The sequence below is a fragment of the Mesocricetus auratus genome, unplaced genomic scaffold (assembly GCF_017639785.1).
Source record: "Mesocricetus auratus isolate SY011 unplaced genomic scaffold, BCM_Maur_2.0 Super-Scaffold_100028, whole genome shotgun sequence".
NCBI lineage: Eukaryota > Metazoa > Chordata > Mammalia > Rodentia > Cricetidae > Mesocricetus > Mesocricetus auratus.
In genome coordinates this window covers 23,444,244-23,469,591 of record NW_024429209.1, presented here as the reverse complement: position 1 = coordinate 23,469,591, position 25,348 = coordinate 23,444,244, and the positions used below count along the sequence as shown (strand labels likewise).

General features: G+C 52.7%; 2 protein-coding genes across 5 annotated transcripts; one reads left to right on the top strand and one right to left on the bottom strand.

Annotated features, from left to right (window-relative positions):
• The first annotated feature begins 96 nt into the window (after nt 1-96).
• Nucleotides 97-7,285, top strand: Psma7 (proteasome 20S subunit alpha 7). The gene is made up of 7 exons (XM_040732644.1): nt 97-273; nt 4,289-4,415; nt 4,565-4,689; nt 5,635-5,757; nt 6,127-6,246; nt 6,651-6,713; nt 7,110-7,285. The coding sequence occupies exons 1-7, from the start codon at nt 178-180 to the stop codon at nt 7,200-7,202; spliced, it is 747 nt and encodes a 248-aa protein (XP_040588578.1). The 5' UTR covers nt 97-177; the 3' UTR covers nt 7,203-7,285.
• Nucleotides 7,286-8,342: 1,057 nt separating this feature from the next.
• Nucleotides 8,343-18,250, bottom strand: Lsm14b (LSM family member 14B). 4 transcript variants are annotated; one of them, XM_021229769.2, is made up of 10 exons: nt 18,047-18,250; nt 16,371-16,534; nt 15,293-15,428; nt 14,250-14,366; nt 12,153-12,320; nt 11,816-11,893; nt 11,453-11,614; nt 11,036-11,186; nt 9,754-9,860; nt 8,343-9,429 (listed from the first exon to the last, which is right to left on the bottom strand). In XM_021229769.2, the coding sequence occupies exons 1-10, from the start codon at nt 18,171-18,173 to the stop codon at nt 9,422-9,424; spliced, it is 1,218 nt and encodes a 405-aa protein (XP_021085428.2). In that variant the 5' UTR covers nt 18,174-18,250; the 3' UTR covers nt 8,343-9,421. The 4 variants fall into 4 exon arrangements, with proteins under 4 accessions (XP_021085428.2, XP_021085427.2, XP_021085429.2 ...); XM_021229768.2 differs by having other exon boundaries at nt 9,676-9,860; nt 18,047-18,246; XM_021229770.2 differs by lacking the exon at nt 11,816-11,893 and having other exon boundaries at nt 9,676-9,860; nt 18,047-18,249.
• Between the last annotated feature and the right edge of the window lie 7,098 nt (nt 18,251-25,348).

Sequence of the window (25,348 nt, the reverse complement as noted above, 5' to 3'; positions counted from 1 at the left end):
AGGGCTTCGGTGGTTGCGCCCGTCCCGCCCCGCCCCGCCCCGCCCCGCCCCGCCGCGCCGCACGTCCCCCTGACGCCAGACGCCGCGGACGCCAGCAGCGTGGCCCGGGCGGGCGGGGCGCAAGCGGTGAGTGTGCGCTTTTGAGCGGCGGCGGCCCTAGCTCGCGCGTCCGCCGTGATGAGCTACGACCGCGCCATCACCGTCTTCTCGCCCGACGGCCACCTCTTCCAAGTGGAGTACGCGCAGGAGGCGGTCAAGAAGGGCTCCACTGCGGTGAGCCGGCCCAAGCGAGGCCTGCGCGGCGGGGCGCATGGGGAAGCAGAGCGCGCAGACCCGGGAGCTGGGGGCCCCGCGTTCTGCTTGGCGGCGGGTGGCCCGGGAGGTGACGGGAGCCGAATGGTGGCGACCTAGGAAGGAAGCCGGGCCGCGGGGACTGCGCCGTGCTCCCCGGAGAGCCGGGCGGCTGTGCCAGGCTTGCTCGCTGCAGAGCGTCACGGCGAGCGCATCCCCGCGACTGGGCCGGGGCCATCTTGGTGCCATTTGCGCGGCGCGACCAGGGAGGCCGCAGGTGCGCGCAGGAGGTGGGGGGCTGTGAGTCGGCGCCGGCGGGGACTTGGGGACCTCACAGCTAGGCCAGACGGGCGTTGTGAACAAAGGGCGGTTCGTCGGCCCTGCGACGGGGACGGGCTGCTTCCGGGTTCGCCTGCTCCACCGACGCTGTATTCTGGTTCCGGTGGGCCTCTCTGGCTGCACCCCAGTTTTTGCTCAGGGATCTTAGCACGATTTGGAGATGGGGCCGTCCGACACCTGCAAGCGTCAGCAGTGAGACAGCTTTGTGTTTTTCTTTTTCCCGAGTCACCGGGTCTTTGGGAAACACACGTGGTTCTGAGACTTGAAGCACTTGCGTTTCCCGAGTATTTAATCGCTTTGAAACTAAAGTCCCAAATCTTTTGGTGACTTATACCACCCAAAAAAACTCTAGAGGGAGCAGGCTTGGAGGAGCAGGCCTGTAATCCTGGCATTTGAGGTTCCAAAATCTCAAGTTCAAAGTCAGCTTAGGCCTCTAGAAGAGAATCTATCTCTTTGTGGATATGTATTATTAATTCCTTTTTATGTGCATTGGCGTTTGTGCCTACATGTGTATCTGTCTACGGGTGTCCGATCCCCTGGAACTGGAGTTAGTGGAGCTGCCGTGTTAGTGCTGAGAATTGAACCCTGGCCCTCTTAACCCCTGAGTCATCTCTCCAGCCCCAAGAAGTAACGACTAGTGACGCTCTTATTAAAAAAAACAGCTGTGCAGTGGTGGCGCACACCTTTAATCCCAGCATTCTGGAGGCAGAGACAAGTGTATCTCTGAGTTCGAGGCCACACTGGTCTACAGAGCTAGTTCCAGGACAGGCTCCAAAGCTACAGAGAAACCCTGTCTCAGGGAAAAACAACAAAGCCCTGTGAGGCTGCAGAGATGGCTAAGCTGGTAAAGGCTTGCTCTAACAAGCCTGAAGACCTGGTTTTAGCTCCCCTGACTGCTGTGGCATATTTTGGTCACACTGTGACACTCTAGACTGTCAAAGTTTACCTAGAATCAGGGGACGGAGCCGGCGACTAGCTGATGGGTATTAGCCATAGAGAAGCAAGCAATTTCAATACTGAAGACATGCAGGAAGGAAAGGGGAAAAGTCGGGACTAGAATTTGAGCTTCTTTTTGGTTCTGGGAGGAGGGCAGAAATGTGTCTCTTGAGGTGTCTCCAGCCATAAAGCAAGTTCAGTTAGTCGTGCCTCAGCCTCCCTGAGCTAGCAGATTTTCACCCCAGCCTTTGACTCTTGGGTCTTATTGATAAATAGATACATAGAGAGACTTAATTTAAACCTGCATACGGCTGCAGGACCAAAAGCCCTGCCAGGAGTGGCCAGCGGGGTGCATGATATGGACAGTGGGGCTGCAGACAATAATTAAAATATCAGTTGATTCATATGCCAGCCCCTAAACTGACAGAAAAAACATCATTTGGTGCCCCACAAACGTAGCAGCTTAGGCTTGTTTGCAGGTAGCTCTTACAACTTAATTAACCCATATGTTTTCTTAGTCTATTTTCTGCCATGTGGCTCAGCTGCCTCTTAGTACTGCACAAAATCATGTGAGCCTAGATTCCTTCTCCCAGTCTCTCTGCCCAGAAGTCCCGCCTGTGGCCATTGAGCTCTTTATTAAAGCAGTCAGAAAGCACGTTAGCCAAAGACACATCTTGGCGGTAAGCAAATATTCTGCAACACCCACCCACGTTTTTTTTTTTTTTGTTGTTGTTGTTGTTGGTTTTTTTAGGCAGCTTCACACAATGGCATCCCAGCTCCTAGGAGGCAGACTGGAGGGGTTCTCTAGGCTTGCTGGTCAGCAAGTGTAGCACAGTCTCTGAGCTCAGGTTCAGTGAGAGACCTGGTCTCGAGAAAACGTTAAGTTGGAGGGGCTGCAGAGGTGCAAGCAGAGGGCTGATGAGAGTTTTCAGCACCCAGGTCGTGAGGCCCAAAACCGACTTGAATTCTAGCTCCCGGGGATTCAGCATCTCTGACCTCCATGGGCAGAGGTACACAGGTACACAGACACACGCACAGCCTATTTAAAAAATGAAACCACTTTTGAAGTTGGAGAAGAGATGGAGGAAGGCACCGTTGTGGACCTCTGACCTCTGTGTACACTAAGGGGCACACCAAACCCTAGGAAAGCTCTGGAATCTGGAGGTGACTGTTGCACCCAGCTAGCTTCTCTGGACCCTGCGGGTCACATGAGTCAGCGGGGAAGGACCTTGTAAAATCACTGCAGATCGGGGGTGGTGCGGGCAGAGCTACTCCCTTGGTTGGACCTTGTAGAAGGTTCCTGCATCCAGGGATTGGGAACGGGGATGCTGCCCCACACCGGAGCAAGTTGCCACCTAGTTGTGCCCTCTGTGCCCAACTGCCTTGTTTAGGTATTGCTGCGACTTTCTGTTCCCCCCTTGAAGGGTTCATTGTCAGTGAGGTGAATGGGCTTGTTTGGTTTGGTTTGATTTTGTTTTTGGGTGCTAGACAATAGACAAGTACCATTTTTTAAAAATTTAATATGCCTATAGCCTTTTGTCTGCAGGCCAGCAGAGGGTACCAGATCTCATTCAAGGTGGTTGTGAGCCACCATGTGGTTGCCGGGAATTGAACTCAGGACCTCTGGAAGAGCAGTGCTCTTAACCGCTGAGCCATTCTACACCCACAGCCCGGTCTCTCTTGTTTAAACAGTGGCCCCCTCCTCCCTTCTGCAATACCAGGCATAATCAGGGACTGGTGTGTTATAAACTAGCAGTGGGTAGTGGTTCGCTTTGTTGTAACACACTGGGACCTACCAGCAGTGTGTGTGGTGTGAGCGGGCATGCGTACGAGTGCAACTCAGGCCCCCAGCACCTGATGCAGTGGTTTACTAGGCCTTGGGATTGTGTGCAGGACGATTTAGCTGCATTACAATCGTAATCGCTGTAGTGTTTTAAAGGCAGGAGACCTGGACACTCGGGTCCTGATAACTTGTCCTAGGCCACGGGAGTGAGCTATGTCCTTGGTGTGGTACAGCGTGTCAAGCGATAGGCCAGATATGGATGGGCATACTTCCTGTGGTAATCTTGCCCTGAGCCTTGTGCCCGACTAACCCAATCCCACTCTGCTGTGCCAGAGATTAACAGCTGTCCTGTTTATGTAACACCCCCCCCCCCCCCCAGGGTTTCTCTATGTAACAGCCCTAGTTGTCCTGGAACTAGCTTTGTAGACCAGACTGGCCTCGAACTCACAGAGATCCGCCAGCCTCTGCTAATTCTTTAAAAAAATTTTTTTAAGATTCATTTATTATGTATAGTGTTCTGTCTGCATGTATGCCTGCAGGCCAGAAGAGGGCACCAGGTCTCACTATGGATGGTTGTGAGCCAGCATGTGGTTGCTGGGAATTGAACTGTGCTGTTAATTCTCTAGTATAACTATTCTCCAGTTTCTTCATGTGGGCACTTAGTGCTATGAACTTTCCCCCGTAGCACTGCTTTCAAGTGTCCCATAGGTTTGGGTATGTTGTGTCTTCATTCTCATTGAATTCTAGGAAGTTGTAGGGGCTGTGGGAGAACAGCCAGTCCTCTTAACTGCCTAGCCATCTCTCCAGCCCCTGCTTATGTAATTTTCTTTTTTCAAGACAGGGTTCCCGTGTAGCTTTGGAACCTGTCCTGGAACTCGCTCTTGTCACTGCCCAGCCGCTTATGTAATTCTTAAAGGTGACTTTTGCATTCTCGTTTAGGTTGGTGTTCGAGGAAGGGACATTGTTGTTCTTGGTGTGGAAAAAAAATCAGTGGCCAAGCTACAAGATGAAAGAACAGTCCGGAAGATCTGTGCTTTGGATGATAATGTCTGCATGGCCTTCGCAGGTACAGGGGGCACCAGGGATGGCGAGGGGAACTCTGGTACCAGTCGATCACGTGCTGCTTTTTAGAAAGGCTTGCGGAGGCCGGTGTGCCATCTTTGTGTTCAGCCGTGGTGAGGAGTGGCCCTGGCGAAGCCTCTGCTCTTGTTTCAGGCCTCACTGCTGATGCGAGGATAGTCATCAACAGGGCCCGGGTGGAGTGCCAGAGCCACCGGCTGACTGTGGAGGACCCTGTCACTGTGGAGTACATCACCCGCTACATAGCCAGTCTGAAGCAGGTAAGGGGCTTCTTGGGTACCATTGCCAGAGCTGCCATGTGTAACTTCAACAGAACGGTGCTGTTGATTCTTCTGGCTCTGGTTTCTGGAGGGAAGTGCAAGCGTTGACCTTGCTACTGTTGAGCTACCGTTTGACAAGCAGCCGAGAGAGGGCTTCTGAAAGGCACCCCTGCTCTGTGGTAAGATGCTAGTGAACTGTAGAGCCAGCTTGTAGCTGGAGCATGTCTGCCTGTGTTGAGGTGACTTCCGGGAGTCTCAGTTAAGATGTGTGATTCAGGGGCTAGAGAGGTGGCTCAGCAGTTAAAGGCATTGGGTGCTCTTTCTGAGGACTCTGGTTCAATTCCCATCACCCACAATATAACTTAAAAAGTCTAACTCCTCCCTGACACCGGTCACCGTGAGGTACACAGGCATGCAGGCAAATACATATCGATGAATTTTTTCTTAAGACAGGGTTTCTCAGCCGGGCGTTGGTGGCGCACGCCTTTAATCCCAGCACTCGGGAGGCAGAGGCAGGCGGATCTCTGTGAGTTCGAGGCCAGCCTGGTCTACAAAGTGAGTTCCAGGACAGCCTCCAAAGCCACAGAGAAACCCTGTCTCGAAAAACCAAAAAAAAAAAAAAAAAAGACCCGGTTTCTCTGTTGTTTTTGGAGACTGTCCTGGAACTCACTCTGTAGACCACGCTGGCCTCGAACTCAGAGATCCACCTGCCTCTGCCTCCCGAGTGCTGGGATTAAAGGCGTACGCCACCAATGCCCGCCTCCGATGAATCTTTTTAAAAAGATGCATAATATAGCTCCAGCCTTGGTGCATCTAACAGGAAAGGGAAATGTTGACATCTGCTCACAATTTCCTTACCATCCAATTTGCAGGTTGCTCGGGATGGGCTTAGTTCTGTCTTGTCACTAAGCATTGTGGTTGAGTGTTCACTGTTTTTCTTTCCAGCGCTATACACAGAGCAATGGGCGAAGGCCATTTGGCATCTCTGCCCTCATTGTGGGATTTGACTTTGATGGCACCCCCAGACTCTACCAGACTGACCCCTCAGGCACATACCATGCCTGGAAGGTAAGCCTGTTTCAAAATAGGCTGCAGGGCTATTTGGGCTGCAGGGAGGTACTAAGCTGGCGTTGGCAAACAGATGACCACTTCTTAGCTTGGTTCTGTGTGCATTGCCTGTTTGTTCCATGATGCTTATATAAAAGCAAAGCATTCTACATTACTGTTTAACCCTGAATCAGAGAGGGGGCCTACATTGAAGTCTCCCTAAGTGTCTCATTCTTGGTACGGATCAACACCAGTGCTAGTAACATTAAAGGTAGGACCTGGGTCCGTACCATCACCTCCCACTGCTGGAGAGCCGACTGCGGGCCCTGGAAGAAGGCATCCGCTGGCCAGCCACGTAGACTTGGCTTTACTAAGACACATGTATTTTAGGCCAATGCCATAGGCCGGGGCGCCAAGTCAGTACGAGAATTCCTGGAGAAGAACTACACTGATGATGCCATCGAGACAGATGACCTGACCATCAAACTAGTGATCAAGGCACTTCTGGAAGTAAGTGCACATGGGAAACCCTAGGCATTGTGGCCCTGCTGTGTCTAAGGAGTGGGTGGTGTGAGTGGTGGCTCCGTTGTAGGTTTGGGACAGTCAAGGCTTGCTGCCTAAGGGCAGAAAATGAGAGACAGGGCAGAGGTGTGGAGTCCCTAATTCAGGTGACTGGACCTTCCAGAGGCTTGTGCACTCTGTCAGGGAAGTATGATGCAGGCAGGTGAAGCCATAGATAGTATAGGCATTGTGTCCCCGTGTGAGGAGTTGCTGTACAGACTAGAGGTACATAGGCATCCTGCATTTGGGACAAGAGCCCTAGATGTTCACCCTGCCATCTAGCAGGTTTGGCCATGAGCCATATTTTAGGTCCACGTGAGGGCAGACACACCTAATGTTTTGCCTTCTTCAAGGTGGTCCAATCAGGTGGCAAAAACATTGAACTTGCTGTCATGAGGCGGGATCAGCCCCTCAAGGTAAGTCTTTTGGTTGGAAGGGTTCAGATAGTAGAGAGCCCCTACCTTATGTACCCAAGTTACAGATGCGTACTAACACAGACTTTGCTTTATTGGTGGCATTTTCTTAGCCTGCAGGGCTAAATGCTTTGGGAAAACCCTCCCCTGGCCATCGGTTATACTGTGGTATTAGCTCCCTGCCTTTGTCCAAGAACATTTTTGATGCCATTCTGTCTTGGAGGTGTGCTCCTAATGTTCTGGCATAGAGGCTGTAGACACCTGCTCTGCTGCTGGCTGGGTCATTTGCCTTGTCCCCAGCAGCACTACAAAGGGCTGTAGAAGTAGTTAGTTGCACTACCAGGTGCTGCTATGCTTGCACCTTGTAAACATTAATCATGGACTGTGCTTCTGGGGTAGATTCTAAACCCTGAAGAAATTGAGAAGTATGTTGCGGAAATTGAAAAAGAAAAAGAGGAAAATGAAAAGAAGAAACAGAAGAAAGCATCCTGATGAAGTGAGCACTGGGTAGAGCAGCTTCCAGCCTCGGTGTTGAGCCTTCAGAACCCAATAAACGTCTACCTTTTTTAACTCTTTCTTGTGATCAGAGCGCATCATTTGGTGGGTGCAGCTGTAGTTTGGGATCTCTGTGCTTGCCTCGTTCTACTCTGAGTGTCTGCCGAAGGGTACAGCAGACCCATGGCTAGGTCAGTGGTACAGCTCCTCTGGCCTGGCATGTGAGACCTGTGTTCTTTCCGTATTACTGAAAAGGTTTGGTGCCAGTTTTTTGCAGAGATGGCTCAGTGCTTAAGAACACTTGGCGTCTCCCAAAGGACCCAGCACTAGATGACTAACTCCAGTTCATGAATGTGATGTTCATGTACACCAAATGAACCTTAAGGAGCCAGGTGGCGGTGGTCGAGTTATGTACCTTTAATCCCAGCACTCAGTAGGCAGATTTCCTGCCATGACTACACAGAAACTTTGTCTCAAAAAAAGAAGAGCTACATAGTAAAATCTCCATCTCCTATACAGTGCTCAGGTTGGGCTTTGCTGCTGGTCAAGTTTTCTGCATTCAGTAAAACCGAGGCCATCACCGTGGGTTGTTTTCGTTTTTTTTTTTTGGTCAGAGATGCAGTTCCTCTTGGCTTCCTAGCCAGTTTATCATTCTACCATCTGCTTCAGCTTACGGCTACCCTTGCCCCGCCCCGCAAACCAGTTTGGTGAAATGGTTTAGGATGTAAAGCTGCTTATGTGCCTAGTGAGTAAGTTTATTAGTCAAGAACAGGAACACATCATCGATGGTCCCAAGGTTGCCTGCCTCCTGCAGGCTGCCGCTCTTAACCTGACACATACCAACGGTGCCATCCGATCCATTGGCCACGTGTCTACTCTTGAGGACTGCCTTCAATACTTGGGAACAGTTAAGGCAAAGCAAGGTGCTTTGCAGCTACAGCAGTTTCCATCCACACTAGACTGGGGCTTTCACCTTCCAAAGATAGCCCAGTGAGAATTAGCCTATTCCACCTATGGTCGTCAGGTCACTTTCTGACTGTCAAATGGTGCCCTGTAAGGACTTCCACACTCTAACTAGCCTGACTAGTACGTGCTTCTTGGTAAGCCCTGGACGTGACATAGGTGATGGAGGCAGGGTTTGAAGGTTTGAATGTTTATTTAGTTTGCATTACCCCAACAGTAGCCTCAGTGCTGTGTTCTATTCTCAGCTATGAAGTCCTACAAAAATAAACCCAAGCTTTTGCAATGTGACTTCATCAATACAGAACTAAAGCTTTATAGCTATTTGAAGGGGTTTTGGTTATCAAGGTGCTTTTCAACAAAATGCCCTGTCAGTCATAGGATGCATGCTCATACAGAAAATCTGACCCATTTACTCATGCAACAAATTTATGTTCCCACCCTCCCTCCACCACCTTTAAAATAAACACACAAGAACTATTTACAATCAAAGAAATAAGGCCAGTGACCTTAGAAAGAAGGAAAAAAAAAAAAAAGACTGGCTCATTTCAAAGTAGAGTCTAACAATGACTGACTGGGCTAGAGGCGGACAAGGACAGGAAGGTCGGTCACAACACATTGGCTTGTCTTGGACTTCGACACTAAGCCTCAGTACCTGTGGAAGCCAGGCTCCACATGACACTGGGGGCCTCCTACTTTACTGATCCTCCGTCAGCCTCCAACACTGAACATCACTGGTTCATTACACAACATGATCCATGAAACACCACCCCCTCCCTGCCCTTGACCCTCCCACCCCTATGACTGGTTCACCCTGTGCTGGCCCTGCCTGGATCCTGAGACTTCCCACTGTCAGCAGATGGGGTACCAGGCCAGCAGCACTAGGGGCCAGATGGGTTGCAGAGACACATTTGGACACCACAAGTGCCAAACAAAATTTGGTTCCATTGTAAGAGTCAAAGCTGTTTTTTAAAAAAAAAGTTACAAAGTGAGGACTGAGCCTTTGCCTATAGAGAAACCTTTTTGCAAAATACCAAAACCTTACAATTCGGCTATCTGCAACCAAGAAGAAAATGTAGGTCAAGATACCTTCATGAGATCACCTACAAGTACTTTCCCCAAAACAAGTGGTTCTAATCAGACCACATCCAAGTTTAGGTTGAGTCCCAAGCCAAGAAGTATGAGGGTGTCCAGACTTGGTAAACAAGATCACTTCTCTCAGTGAGTGTACCATTTCCTTGTATCCTTCTGTATCTTCACAACCCTGTGAGAAGACAGGAAGTTAGTATCCAACAGGTATTTGTCACACAGCTATCTATCCCTCACCACCCTGGGAACCAGAAGGCAGTAGGAAACTCAGGCCCTCCACATTCCTACACGGCACTGTCTAGGACGTTCCAGCCAGACTTGATTCTCTGGGCAGAAAGGCTTGCTCCCCACCTCTAAGCACGGTCTAGGGACGTTCATCCCACCACCTCCTGCCCAAGGATCCAGAACAGTTCCCACTCACTTGAACTGCACCCTTACACCCGGCCAGTCCCAGCGCGGTGGGAAGTGGGGTTGCGCCGTGTTGTCCCATTGCCTCTACCTCCTCGGAATCCACCACGTGAACTGCGGCCACGAAGGAACCTCCCAGAAACCCCAAAGGTCTCAGTGTTCAGCTTTCTCTCTTCGGCCCATGTTGTCCGCCTAGAACTAAACCAAAAGATAAGGTGTGTTTAGATCTGACTCTAAGCTGGTGGCACACACCTTTTATACCTGCACTTGGAAGGCAGAGGCAGGTCTACAGAGCAAGCTCCAGGACAGCAAGGGACCCAGGGAAACTTTTGAAAAACAACAACAAAATCTGACTAGTGGGCAACAACTAGTTTCTGAAATAGGCTTTGTCCTTCAAATAGCAGAGAAGGAAGGATGAGCTACGGCTGTGCTACTAAAGAGGCAGGGGAGCACTCATCCTAATGCTGCAGAGGTCAGGCCCCCTTGGCTCAAGATACCTCTATCACCAAGAGTATAAACAAGTGACACAAGCAGGTGATGCCCTTAAGAGCCCACACGAAAACATTTAGATCCCAGCTGTTCCTGCTGCCACATGGTCACCATCCTCCACAGCTGAACCTCCGTCTGAACCATCTAGCCTCCACACCAGCCCACCTTCAGTCACTGTCACCAAGAGGCAGTACAGGTCAAGCAAGCTGCTCCTGACTGGTTGTTTATTTGCTTAGAATATGTCTACACCATCACCCTGCCCATTCACATGCACAGCGACCTGGAAAGTCCCCTTCCTCACTCCTACAGTGGTTACTGAGACCTGGCCACACCCCTCCCACACGATACAGCCTGGCCCAAGCCCTTCTCTTAGCTTGGGTCTTTCTTGCTTTGACTGCTCCCCTAATATGTGTGCATGGCTCAGGCTACCCAGTTTACTTCCTGTTCTTCAATGGCTGACTCCTGGGCCTGAGTTTGCACACTATGCCTGCTCTGAAGCTTACCATACAGTCCAGGGTGCTCATTTACAGTGCTGACACACATCACAATCACCCACTTCCCTGACTTGAGAGGACAGGGAGCTCAACCAACTGCTCAAGTGTATCCATGCCAGGAGGCAGATCAGGCAAGAAAAGTGCAAATGGGACTCTTGCAGGCAAACAGGGAGTGCAAGAAGTTGACCTCAGCAAGTCCTAATCAGATCAGGGACAGCCAGAGGGTTCTGGTTTACATCCTAGATGGCATGAACAGACCCAGCTGGGACCCTCATAGCTACTATGTAGAAAATAAGCTCAAAGCTTGGATTTCATGTTAGAATATTTCAGTCATGTGCTTCTAGGACTTACAAAACGGCCATCCTTTCCTCAGTGCACTTAGGTCCTTACCTTGTTTTGAGTTCAGAAGAAATGTTGTCAAAGAAGGACTTGGACTTGTCATAGTAACAGTTGGGCCCCAGAAGATCTTCCTCAGCGGGTGTCTCTTCACTCTGGGTCATCACAGCTGGGTCCTTCTCTTCCCCCTTCTCAGCCTTGTCATCTACAAAGAGATGGACAACACCCAATCGGTCTCCTGATGGGGGTCCACACTCTGCAGTGGTCCTCAGGCCCAGAGAACAAAGAGATTGTTTTCTCTTGCGGCAAGTCACAAGTTTCCCACACCCATCCCAGCTCATCATCTATTCCTGAGTTGACTCCAATTTCCACACTGGTCAGGACCATAACTCACTCCAGAGTGACGCCAGTCATTCTGTCCTACCGCGCTCTAGGGATTCCCTTGGTGGGTAACTTTTAAACAAGTCAGACCTTTAAAATTCAGTTTCTTCTTAAACTCTTTATCAAGCTCTTCTCGGTTGAACTGGGCATTCGCACTCTCAAAATCAAAGTCCCCTTCAAACTTGATTGTGTTTTCCTTGACATTAGTTGGACGGTTTTGTCCTCTGGAACGATTTCTTGTTCGCCGATTGCCTATGTAGAAAATAAACAGCATGGTTGAATTCGCCAACTTATTTCCAGCTTGAATTCAAAAGCAGCTCACAGACACACTGAAGACAAAGGGGCACAACTCACTGAAGCACCACCTTAGCCAAGTCCCCAGCACAGCACAGAAGCAAAGCACAGCCTGCTGCTCACGGCTACACAACGGAGTGGCCCTGCCCTGGGCGTTACCTGACCGCCTCCGTGGAGGTCTTCTGTTCTCGTCATTCACCTGCCCTTGGGTGTGCACAGGTGCCGGCTGGGCTACATCTAAGGTGCAAAGGGAAAAGTGAGGCAAAGCCCCGCAGAAGCCAGAACCCAGCCACCAGAAGCAGAGCACCACCACCACCACCACCACCACCACCACCACCACCACCACACGCAGCCCTATGGGATTGACACTACCTGTCCAGAGGCCTGCTTGCCAAAGTATGTGGTCTGGGGTGAGGATAATGCTTTAAAAACATAGCCCAGTGAGTGTGACATTGGGAACACAGAGAAACTGCAGGGGAAATCAGTGTTCAAGTACCATTGGCAGTCTTGCTGCTTGGCTGAGCCTGGCGACCATTGAGCTGTGTCCCCGAGGTGACCTTGCTGGGTAACAGTTTCTTAGCATTCAAGTTATCAGCAGAACTAGTCTGGACAGCCTGCTCCACCATGGGGCTCTTGCTGACTGGGGTAGATGGAAAACCAGTTCCTGAGTTAAAGAGGGAAGAAAAGTTTAGAAATAGATAAAAAGAAGAAAACTTACTACCTCCAGTCATTTCTCCTGGCTGGCACGTTGGGGGTAGGGTAGGAGTGACATACTGTCTAGAAAAAGCCTGAACTCAGGATTTACTCTCCCAGACTGGCCCATTCCCTTTGAAGCTGGTCCAGGTGACAAAATATATTAAGTCACAGGGAAGCACCAATCCTTGAGCTCCAAGTTAAGAAACTACAATGAGGACAGTCACTGTGCTACCAACACCAATGGCACTTCCTCAAGTTTGCCAGTGGCTTTTCTAGAGAGGCTCTGACCAAGCCTGAAGGTGCCAATGACCCTGAAATGAATTCAAAATTCACGAAATGCGACTCTAGTCTATGCTGGAGAACCACCACCCCAGCCCGGGATCTTCTACAAAGTAAAGTAGTCAGACTCTGAAATTAAATTCTACAACAGCTTTATGAGAAACAGATGTGACCAGGCCGGACTGCAATGAAGGTTTAACAACCCACATAAGCATGGATGGACTCTCAGATTCTCAGTGTGAGGGACTATACCTACAGTATCACACAAAACACGCAAAACAGTATCAGTGGTGGTCCCAACATGAATCTTCTGAAACTGGCAAAGTGTAAAAGGTTACTGTACAGCCTGCTGCCCCCTTGACCTGTCCCCGGTCCTGTAACCCATGGGGAACACTTAGGGACTGTGTGGAACTGGAGTGAGAGGTAAAACACTGAGTCCTGATCATGACAAAACAAAATGATGAAAACATGGGTGTGGAGAATCTTCCATCACAGGTGAGAGATGCACTCCCAGGGCAAGTTCTATAAGGTCCTCTCTGACAGAAACTAAGCTGGACCACTTTCTCAGGCCCATCATCTCACTCTGGAAGAATGACCCCAGGAGACAAACAGGAATCAGCCACATCAAAATGGCTTGTATGTACGGTTTTAAAAAATACTTATCTGTGTGTGGGGGTGTTTGGTGTGCATGTATGTCTGTACACCACATGCATGCCCAGTATCCTCAGGTCAGAAGAGGGAGTCACATCCCCTAGGACTGGAGTTACAAATGGCTGTGAACCACCATGGGAGCGCTGGGCATCAAATCCAGGTCACCTGGAAGAGCATCAAGTGCTCTTCACCATGGAGCCATCTCTCCAGCTCCTTGTGTGCTTTTTAAAAAGCAATTTACCCTATGGGTAGATTCATGTGAGCAATCCTAAGGACAACCACAGTATCCTCAGTAATGGCTCTTAATTAGAAAGGGTAATGTACGTATGCCAATTCAAATACAAAGAGGCCCTACAGGACATAACCACCCACACAAACAGACTAACTATACTCTATGCTCCGACCCGGGGAGGCCTCCTGCACTGAGATGGGTAATGATGAAGGCTTGAGCTGGTTACAAGCATGATGCCACATGTAAAACAGACATGCAGAAACATCAGCACGAGAACATCAGGAAGGTCAAGAAACCCTGAAAGTGTTGCTGTTATCAGCAGAGATAGGTGGGTAGACAGCCTGGGGGCTGCCATGCACGCTCCCACTTCAAATGCCCTTAAGAGAACTACGTATTTCATTTGAGTTGTTTGGGGAAGTTCCACAGCAGAAACCCAGAACATGTTTAGGACTCCGAAGACCCCAGAGAAACAGCTTTATGTCTTCCCATGCAATGACCATGGACAGGTCAAACCATCATAAACCCAAGCAGAATGAATGAAGCTCTTGGCCACCTTCCTAATCCTTTAAAACTGGCATTAACACATGAGGCCACATGCAAAACCAAACAGAAGCAGTGTCCTGATCCCTGGGCCTAGCAGAAGATCTGTTCCAGCTCCTGCCATCCTGGCTGTTTACCCCCTGGCTCTCATAGTCTACATGACAGCATGCAGTTAGTTCTCCAAACTGCTGTTACCCTTGGAAGTAAGCTGAGGTGGCTCTGAGGACATGTCAAGCTCTGAAACAGGCTGTGGAGATGGAGAAGAGCTAGGGCTGGAAGCAGCGGCTGAGGCTGGAGGGCTTACCAACTTCTCTAAACAAGAGAGAGAGAGAAGAGCACAGAGAAAGCACACAAATAAGTCAGGACATACTTTCTTATGCCTAGCAAGCTTGGAAAGAGCCAAGCGACCTCTCAAATGATGTACTTTATAGAGCAGGCTGAACAGGCACCTGCCACATCAGCGCAGCAATCCAAGTGGCCCATAGCACTGGTCAGGCGCTTAATTCACTTTCCCTGCCTCAGCTGCCATAAACTGGAGTCTGAGCAAGGATGGACGGACAAGATGCAAACTACGTTCTTAGGGGTGGGAGAAGCACGCACTTGTACATATGCACACTCATGTAGAGGCCACAGGTCAACCTTGGGTGTTGCTTCCTTGGGTGTCATCCACTTTGTTTAAGACAGGGTTGCCCTGAACTCACTGATGAGGCTTAACTTTCGAGCTAGCCAACCTCAGGGGTCTGCCTATCTCTGCCTCCCCAGCACTGAGACAAGTGCCCAATTCTCTATGTTCTGAGTGCAGCTTCGAGGTCCAAGTCAAAGACAGGGCTGATATCACTCCCAACACGGAGACACTTTTACTCTAGCACTAGTACACGCCTCAGTAGAAACCACGTTTGAGCTGGGCTTTTGCACTAGAATATAGGCTATAATGAGATAAAGGGTATTAGAGGCCTACAGATAGATCTCATCTGTAAGAAACTACAGCTGTACCAGCACTTCTGATTTCAAGAGCATTTTCATTTATGCCATCTGGTGCAAAGTCAGCACCGCTGTCTCTTAGTCTCAGAGACCAGTTACTAAACACTCCCGAGCTGAAGCTACAATGGGTGATTAGGGGCAGTGAGATTCAGCAGTTCAGGAACTGTGTGACAAGAACTGTCCCACTCTCGGGGTTATGACTCCACTCTAGGGTGATGACAGGCAAAGGTCGTTGGGCACACAGAATGGTCACTCACCTAGACCTAAGGAAGCAGCATACTGCTGGCTGAGCAGGGAGCTGGCTGCCAGCTGGCCATATGGTGGCATCCCTCTGAAGGGGCTGTAAGGCACATGCGGCTGGAAGGGCGAGGCGGAGGCAGAGCCCAGGGAGGACTGAACAACGAGACACACAGGTAAGAGCAATGCAATATTCTTCAAGTTACCCTTCAAGTAAGTCTCCACATTCAGCACTTTCTTAGACAGCAGGAGGGGAGGATGCCAGGTCTGTCAGCATGCACTCCTGGTAGGGCATGAACTCCTTCACAAACTTAAAATCCTCTCAGCTCCCCTCTGCCAAAACCAGTCGGGCCTTTTCATGCGAGGAAATACCATCTTGAGTTGGAGAAAGGCTCCCTTGAAGAGAAGTGGGGCCAAATGTGTCCATCCCCTTCCCTCCTCCCTTTCCCTACCCGCGTATGCAGGATCGTGCCTGCTCGTCTGAGAGGACTGGCCTGTTCCCACACGGCCCCACTTTGATGTCCTTCTGGACCTTGAACACCTATCCACCGAGCCTTTCAAAAATCTACTCGGGCTGTTCCAAGTGCCACGGAAGTCATCCCTGCCTGCTCCTCCCTTTCTAAGAATAGCTTCATCATCTCAGAACCTGGAGCAGTCTGAACTGGAGAAGTCAAGAAAGGTCTAAATTTACAAAAGGTAATAATCTAGATGCCCCTTCTCCTAATAATCCTGGGGTACAAACCAACCCTGCCATCCCAAAAACATCTGAAGCCACTCACACCATTGCCACACAGGGCTTGCCTATGTTCCAGGCATCCCAGAACCAGGCAAGACCACCACCACCAGCAGCATGCCACACACAGCAAGCTACAGGTCTCTTGTCCTACTGGTCTTGCCATACAGAACATACTACCCAGTACAGTACATGCTGCATGAGTTAACACCTTCTTTCTCTAGGAGCAGACACAGTCTACATAAATACCAGGCCTGTGTTCATTAGAGGGCAACTCAAGTTGAACACTCTGGGCAAACCAGATGACAGACACCAAGTTCCATGTGGAAACCAAGCTCTCATATTAACCACACCCACACACTTACCTGAACAATAGCAGGATCCTGAGGGAGTGTGTGCTGAGCTTTTGGAGGTTCACACACAGTAATATCTTTGATATCACTTCCCCGGAAAATGATGTACTCATAAATTTCCTCTCTTGGGGGAGCAGGCCTATCTGTGGGACGGTCTTCAGTACCAAAGGACCTCACTTGGGGGTTGCAAAAAAAAAAAAAAAAAAAAAAAAAAAAAGGGTTAAATCGTAGTCCTGTGCCAAGTCCATTTGATCAAGATCCTGACACTGCAGAACCCTCTCTGACACAGCACTCCAGTTACAATTAACAGCTACTTAATCTCCCAATTTTCAGCTGACAGTAACTATAAGGCATCATGTCACAACGCAAGAATGCAAGGGACAGTGGTTCGGGAAGATGACATTAAAGCTGCCACAGAATGCCAAGCCTCGCAGCCCCTGCACAAGCCCACCCGATGTGCAGAGCTCTCTGCAGGCAAGGCTGGCTTTGCAGAACCTCCCTCCTCACATCTGACTGCAGATGGAACCACCGGCGGTTTCATGCCTGAACCCTCATCACAGGCTGCAGCTGTGGAGGTTTTTTCTCTAGGCAAGCAAGAAGAAACTCCCTAGCCCTCGTACACAAAACAGGCCTTGACTGTTGTAGAGACAAAGGGAAGGAGTCCCGGAACTCAGACCCCCAATACTAGCTTCTGTGTCCATGAGGAAATCCTGAACCCAAGGGACGATCTAGGATCTAGGAAGGCTAGCACACCTCTCTTTGGCAGGACTCCGGGGCCGATCTGAGAGTCTGGCGACAGGATTTAAGCAGCAAACTCCTATTGTGGACAGGGGGCCTATTCCTCCAACTGGGGATCTCATGTCAAAGCAGTGCCGCACGGAGAGTTCAAGTGCATAAAAAAAAAACCCTCAACACTGAGCTCTCTCCTGCAGCGCCGCAGTCTGGGTTCCCGGAGCCAGCCTCCAAAGGGAAGGTATACTGCCAGGGTTTGGGAGATAGGCCCAGGACCGCAGCACGCTGGCTTTTCAGACGCCCCTCGACCCTTCGATCTGCACACCCTCGAGGGTCTCTCACACACACACACACACCCGGGGCGGGCTGCTGCGCTCGCTGCTTCCGAGGAGCAGCGAGGAAACGAGCGGAGTGGGGGGATGGATGGGTGGAGGGGGGCCCCCATGTTACGCGGAGAATGGAGACAAAGAAGCTCTGGGGCCTCGCGCTGCCGGGACTAGCGCGCACCGACCCTGGACTTCCCTCATCACAAACCGACCCGCTCGAGTCGACAGGGTCGGAAGAGTTCCGGGCAAGGCAAGCCGCAGCTCAATCGACGCCCGAGCTCGGCCAGAGGCTGCACCCGGACGCGGTGGGCCGCAGGCGCGGAAGGGTTCCAGGAGAGCGCGCGGGACCCGTGCGCCGCGCCGTCCCCCCACCCCGCCCCCGGGCCGGGCGCGCGTCTCTCGCCCCGGCAGGGACGTCTCGCAGGTAGGGGAGGTCCGCGGCTTCTAAGCCGCCCCGCCCCGCCCCCCGGACTTCCTCCCCCGGACACCTGCAAGGACCGACCGCGGCCCGCTCCTCCCCGAGCCCCCCGCCGAAGCCGGGACCACCACTGTGCGGGCAGGCGCGGGGCGGCGGAGCTGTTGGGGGCGGCGGTTGGGCGCGCGGCGGCGGCGGCGGCGGCGGGCCGCTACCTTTGGCGAGCGCCACGGTGGAATTGTCCGTGTCGATGGTGTAGAGGATGCCCTCGTAGCGGATCTGCGCCTTGGAGATGAGGCTGATCTTGCTGCCCAGATACGGGGTGCCGGACGAGCCGCTCATGGCGGCGGCCGGGGCGCGCCAGGCGCGGGGGACCAGCGCCGAGCCCCGCCCGCTCCGCCGCCGCGCGGTCGCCTGGCCGCCCACTCCTGCGCAGCTCTGCGCCGCCGCCGCCGCCGCCGCCGAGGCGCCTCCTGCCGCGCCTAGGGGCCTGCGGGCCGCGAGCGAGCCGGAGACGGAGCGGAGCCGGGCGCGGAGCCTGAGTCTGAAGGGAGCGGGGGAGGAGCGCCGCCGCAGCCACATCCGGGGCCTCCCCTCCACCACGCGCCGCCCCCGCACGCTCGTAGCCCATTGGCTCGGCGCTCCCGGCTCCCTTTAAATATGGACGCGCCGCCGGCGGTGGGCGGGCCTGCGCCTGCGCAGCTCGGAACTGCCGGCTGGTGGAGCAAGGGAGGGGGTGGTGAGAGGGAGGGAGAGTCCCGCCTCTCGGGTTCTTCCCAGCCGGTTCCCAGCGGGCCCCGCGCACGGCTTCGGGGCGTGAGACTGGGCGGGGCGGGGGCGGGGCGGGGGCGGGGGCGGGGGCGGGGCGGGGGCGGGGCGGAGCGCGCGTGCGCGGGGCAGCCGGGCCGCCTCTGTTTGCAAACTCGGGGGCGGGTCCGGGGCTGGCCCTGGAGGAGCGCCAGGCTCCTCCCGCTGCTCGTGCCGGCGTCGCCCTTCGGGGCGCCGGTGTTAATAGGCTGGAGACGGACCCCGACAGCCTGCGCTTGGGGCTGGCTGCGTCCTGCGTCTCCAACTCGGGCGGGCTAGGGGCCCAGGAAGCGGCATCCCGGGCGCGGCTCAGCACTGCAGCGCTTCCGCAGCGGCGGCCCCTAAAATAGAACCTGCAGGGGATGCCCGGGGGGGAGCCCTGCCCCTCCTCCCAAGCCTGCGGCGCTGATGTCCTTAAAATAAGCCCTGACTGGTTCGGGCGGTCCCCCTAAGCCACCCCGCGGGCCTGCCTGCACCCCGAAGCCCTGCCCCTGGGCCATGGAGTTGGGGTGGGGGGGCGGGGAGTCGTGTCCCCCCTCCCCGCCCCCGTGCTTGCCACGCTGGCTCCGCGCCACGCGTGATTGGTAATTTGATATATGTGAGCGCATGTTTATTTACAGTTAGTCTCTAACGACAGACCGGGGTCCAATAGTGGGTGCTATGAAAATTTTTTATTTTTATTTTTTGTAAAAGCGAAGTAGGATGAAAGAGGCGATAACCGGGACGTCTCAATATAGTGAAAATGCTGTCTTGTGGAACAGTTTCTCGTAAATGTGAGACATAAAATGTGCTCCTTACTGTGCTGACAACCAACTTAACCGCCGCGCCAACAGGATGCCGGGAATACACTTTTGAACATTTAAACTTTTTAATGTTTTCATGTTGTTTTTATTTGGTGTGTGTGTACACACATATGTCACAGCATGTGTGGAGGTCAGGAGACACCTGGAGTTAGTTCTCTGCTTCCACCACCTGGAAATGGGAACTCAGCTGTTCACACTTAGCAAACGCTTTTACCCACGGAGCCATCCCGCTGGCCCTATTTTTTTTCTTTTAGTTTAGTTGTGACAGGGGTCCTACTCTTAGCTCAGGTTGGTCTGCAACTCCCTGTGCATCCCAGACTGGCTTCTAACCTTTAGCAAACCCCCTCCTGCCTAGCCTCCCACGTGCCAAAATTTTGAGCCATGAAGCCACCACACTAGAAACCATAGTGGGCCGACTTCCCCCAGGTGACAGAGGCAGAAACCAGTGTAGCATGCAGGTGAATCTCTGGTGAGCCTGCGGAGTCCTCTGAGGTATTAGTCTGGGCCTCCCACACCATACATCCAATTCCATGGCGCCTCCGTGAGACCCACTTAGCAACACCAGCACCTGCCATCACCGAGCAGCAGGCAGCAGAAGAGAAGGCAGAAAAGTCTGTTGCCAGCCATGATCCAGCTACACTTTCCACAGCCCGCCACTCCGTGACTCACTCAGGAAAACTGAAACAGCCCTGTTGGGGAAGAGAGGCCTCCGGGCCTGGGGCATCCAGGCTCTTCACTGAAGCATGGCCTTGCTCACTCGACATCTGGGTTTGGACATGACTGTGCGGGTGGGTGGACAGCCCTGTGAAGACCTCAGGGACCTGCTGGCCGGTGATCCCTGTGTGCAGCTGAGTCTCTCCTTCCCCTACCTCTTAGAGGAGGGGCCCAAGGTCACAGAGTCACAAGCCTCTGTGTGTTGGGAGGTGTGTTCATTCCTCACTTTAAAAAGACCGATCCTCTCTTCCAGAAGGGCATTGGATCCTGTGCCCTAGAACCTGAGATGGCAAGGGGGGGGCCCAGCTCCCAGTGGCTGGGTGGTTCCCTGAGGACACTAGATGCAGTGTAGATACCCACCCAGAGTAGAGGCTAAAAATACACACAGTGCCCAGGTCCAGGAATACAGGCTCTGTCATTCATTCCTGGTACTCTGCCCAGTACAAGGAATGGAGGGTGCTTGGACGGGCCCAAGAAGGGGAGCAGCTGTGCTCAACTGAAATCTGACCCAGGGATCCACCAGCGAAGCATTTTGTTTCCTGCCTGGAGCCTCTGTCCGGTACCCCTACAATGCTGACTCCTTACAGGTGTGCAGGTCTAGTGAGTCCACTGAATTCGCCCATTTGATAATCATGCCTGCATGAGACTTTGGGAGTGGTTGGGTTGGATGTATGAAGAACGTGAGAGGTAGCTGCCGAGGAATCTCTGCTGCAACCATGAGCTGCTTACAGGGAGTAGGGTGCCGCAGTCTCCAAGAAGGGGGTCAGCTAGGATTACACTGGCCAGTATGCTATAGCAGGCGAGTGTGCGGTGCCCCAGAAAACCATCTCGTGACTCAAGAGCACACCTGAGAACGGATGACCAGCACACCGGATTTCACAGGTGTCATTGCTTAGCACGAAGAACACAAAGAATGAGAGAAAGCCATGGCTGGGGTCGGTGGTTCAGAGGAATCGAGAGAGGGAGTTCAGCATGTAGGGGCTATGTCAGGTAAGGAGGCGTCACCTGGCCCCTGCCCACACTCAGGATCTCATCACAGCCCCGGACAAGAGTCCTGATCACGACTGGCGGGGACGGAACGAGGAGGCACAGGCGGACTGGGTGGGACGCGGAGAACAGAGGGTGGGAAGCCCAGGGTGACTGTCGATTCTGCGTGCGAGACTGGAACGATAAGATTGCACGACTAGCAATCCTCCTGAGGTCTTACCTGTTACCTGTGGTTCCAGGTGAACTCCCTCTGCCGCTGCTGTGTTCCCCCTGTTTAACAGACCTGTTGTCCCACCCCGTGAGCACAAGTGGTTACAGTTCCCTGTGTTCTGGGCCCCCCAACACTTGTTGCTATTTAGTCCCCTTTTCCTCCTTCCCCTTCCCAGTCCCATATTATCTCGTGAGACAGGGTGTCTCGTGCAGCCAAGGCTGGCTGTAAACTATGTAGCTCAGGTGACTCTGAACTCCCGAGCTTCCTGCCTCTGTATCCCGAGTTCAGGGATCACAGGCATCGGCCTCCACGTTAAACAAGGCTGGATGCGCGATAGACAAGAACTCTGCTGGACAAGCAGCATCCCAGCCAGTCCTCTTTCTGTCCCTACTCTTTTTTAAAATTACAGGTATTTATTTATTGTATGTATAATGTATATGTGTGTTTGAGGGCCACCGCACATGTGCCATAGTCAAAGGACAACTGGTGGGCATTAAGGATAGAACTCTGGTCACCAGGGCTGGCAGGAATTGCCTTTACCTACTAAGCTCATCTTTTTCTTTCTTTTCTTTTTTTTTTTTTTTTAAGAGGTTTTATTATTTATCATGCATACAGTGTTCTACCTGCATGTCGTTTGCCTGCACACCAGAAGAGGGCACCAGACCTCATTACAGATGGTTGTGAGCCACCATGTGATTGCTGGGAATTGAACTCGGGACCTCTGGAAGAGCAGCCAGTGCTCTTAACCACTGAGCCATCTCTCCAGCCCCTAAGCTCATCTTTCTGTCTCTACTTTTGCCTATCTCCCTCTCTCCATCCCTGATAGCTCCTTGTCCTCCTTGTTGCCTTCCTCTTTACACTCCCCGTCCCGCCCCACCTCCCCGCCCCCGACACCCGAGCTTCCAAGACATGAAGCGCTGCAGTGGCGATGTCATGCTCCAGGGAGGCAAAGAGAAGCATGGGACACCCTGCGCACAACCCCCAAGGCCTGGTTGCTCTCACAGGTGCAGCTGTTTGGGGCTGGGCTGCTGGTCAGACTTGATGATGGGGTTGCAGGCAAGCCTAACACTGGATCCCTAAACGTCAGAGAGGCAGAAACACAGATACAAACGCTTGGAGGACACTTGGAGGATAGAAATGGACCATCTACCTGCAGACAAGCTTCTTTAAGACCCCAGGAACAGCTTAGGGCCAGGGGGAACGTCCTTGGGCCTCTATTCTTCTTGGATAGAAATAACCAGTCTACCAATCACTAGGGTCCCACCACACAGCAGTCAAATCCACGAGATCCCACCCATGCCATCCCAGCATACCCGGCCACGCCGTCTCCTCTCCACCTCTCTAAGGCGTGGTTCGGTTTGGTGCTGAACTGGGTGAGTTCGTCAGGGTCACACAGCCAGCGAATGGCAGGACCTGTGAAGGTTAGACTCTGCCCCTCAGCCGAAGGCAGGGATCCACAAGGCAGGATGCCCAGATGCGGTTCTGCCCTCAAACACAGGCTCTCCATATGCCCAAAGGGAGGCCTCCCGGTGGCTGGAGCAGGACGGCGGGGGAGTGTCTTCTCTGACATTTCATCCTAGCGTGTCCCCACTGAAGATGCAGGATGCCTCCCTCCTAGAAAATCGCCACGACAACCCACAAGCCTACCTGGGCACTGTTGGCACCTGCTTGATGGTGAAGACCACCTGCTGGGCAAAGTCACTACCCAGAGGCCCATGGTCACATGCGGGAGAGATGCTCAGACTCCTCCAAGCTGGTCCTCAACTGAGCACAACACTTCATTAGCCAACCCAGGACCTGTCCCTGTTTTGAGGCATTTGTCACTCAGCCCAAGGCTGGCATGCCGGGGACAGAGCTGCTATTTTTACTCGTAAGTAGGTCTGGCTTAATAACTACCGTCTTTTCCTTCTGTCCCCACCCCAGCCACCCCAGGAGCAAAAGGGTGAATCAGCGCTCCAGGTGACAGACGCCCACAGACTCAGGCACTGCCTGTGAAGCCCGATGAGGAGCAGGCGGAGCACCGCAGTGGGAGGACGGAGCTGGAGAAGAGGACTGTCCCCAGGGGAAGCTGGTGTCCCAGCCCAGGGCTTCGTGCTGCCTCAGCATGTACCAGGCACTATATAGGGAACACATTCCCAGTGACTGTCTTTCCTAGGTACCAACACTCTGGCCTTGGACGTCTCGAGTGACAGTGGGGACCTCAGAGAAAGCGCAGTCTCTTTCCATACCAGGCTGGACCAGAATGGTTTCCTCCCCACTTAACGGTTTTACTGAGATGCTGTTTACTTACTATGATGGTCATGCAGAGCGTACAGTTCAGTGAAGTTTAAATATGCTCAAGGTTGTGTAACCGTTATCCCAATAGAAACCCCATACCCATTCGCAGTTTCCCTCTGCTCCCTCTGTTTCCATGGATTTGCCTGGTCTGGACATTAAATCAGATTTCGTATGAATGCATGCACGCACGGGTTCCCTCACTTGTTCCTGTGTTTTCAAGGACTATCCGTGTTACGGCGCGGATCCGTGTTTTATGCCTCTGACCACTGGATAATGTTCCGTTTTACGATGTTTCTTAACTCCTCACCACCTGATACACATTTAAGTTGTTGCCACTTAACGAACACCTGTGCATAAGTATTTTCCTGGCTGTTTTAATTGTCCTCAGGAATATGGTTATCTGGGTCACGTGGCCATCACATTGCGTGGAACGGCTGACTGTTTGGCAAAGTGGCTATACCACCTGATAATCCCACCAGCCATGAGTGAGGTGGATTCTGTTTTCACGGCGATGACTGTGGCTAAGGACAGAGTGTTAGCACTCCAGTGGCCCGTTCTTCCATTCTGACACAGGGTCTCCTGCTCAGCTGAGCACCGCAGAGCGAAGCGCTCACGCTCCCTGACCACAATTGCCCGGCGTCTTGGGTGAGCAAGGCAGATGGAGGTTTTTCTCCTGGTGGAGGCAGAACTCGGAAGCCTCTCTGTGGGAAAGCTGCGAGAGCTGCGGCCGCAGAGCTGACTCTTCACTCTAGCAAATCACAGTCGCCCAGGTTTGCTTTCTGTGTGCGTTTGTGTGTGTGGTGTGTGATATGTACACGCTCCTGTGTGTGCAGAGGCACACTCCCACGTGCATGCATGTGTGTGGTGTGAGACATGTACACGCCCCTGTGTGTGCAGAGGCACACTCCCACGTGCATGCATGTGTGTGGTGTGAGACATGTACACGCCCCCGTGTGTGTGCAGAGGCACACTCCCACGTGCATGCATGTGTGTGGTATGAGACATGTACACGCCCCCGTGTGTGTGCAGAGGCACACCCCCACGTGCATGCACGTGTGTGGTGTGTGATATGTACACGCCTCCGTGTGTGTGCAGAGGCACACCCCCACGTGCATGCACGTGTGTGGTGTGTGAGACATGTACACGCCCCCGTGTGTGTGCAGAGGCACACTCCCACGTGCATGCACGTGTGTGTGGTGTGAGACATGTACACGCCCCCGTGTGTGTGCAGAGGCACACCCCCACGTGCATGCACGTGTGTGGTGTGTGATATGTACACGCCCCCGTGTGTGTGCAGAGGCACACTCCCACGTGCATGTATGTGTGTGGTGTGAGACATGTACACGCCCCCGTGTGTGTGCAGAGGCACACCCCCACGTGCATGTATGTGTGTGGTGTGTGATATGTACACGCCTCCGTGTGTGTGCAGAGGCACACCCCCACGTGCATGCACGTGTGTGGTGTGTGAGACATGTACACGCCCCCGTGTGTGTGCAGAGGCACACTCCCACGTGCATGCACGTGTGTGTGGTGTGAGACATGTACACGCCCCCGTGTGTGTGCAGAGGCACACTCCCACGTGCATGCATGTGTGTGGAGGTCCAAAGCTAATGCTTGGTGCCTCCCTGTGGATCTCTTTACCCATTTCTAGAGTCAGGGTCCTGGCTGAACTTGCTGAGTGCAACAGTTGCTGCTAGTCTAGCTAGTTGGCTTGTCCC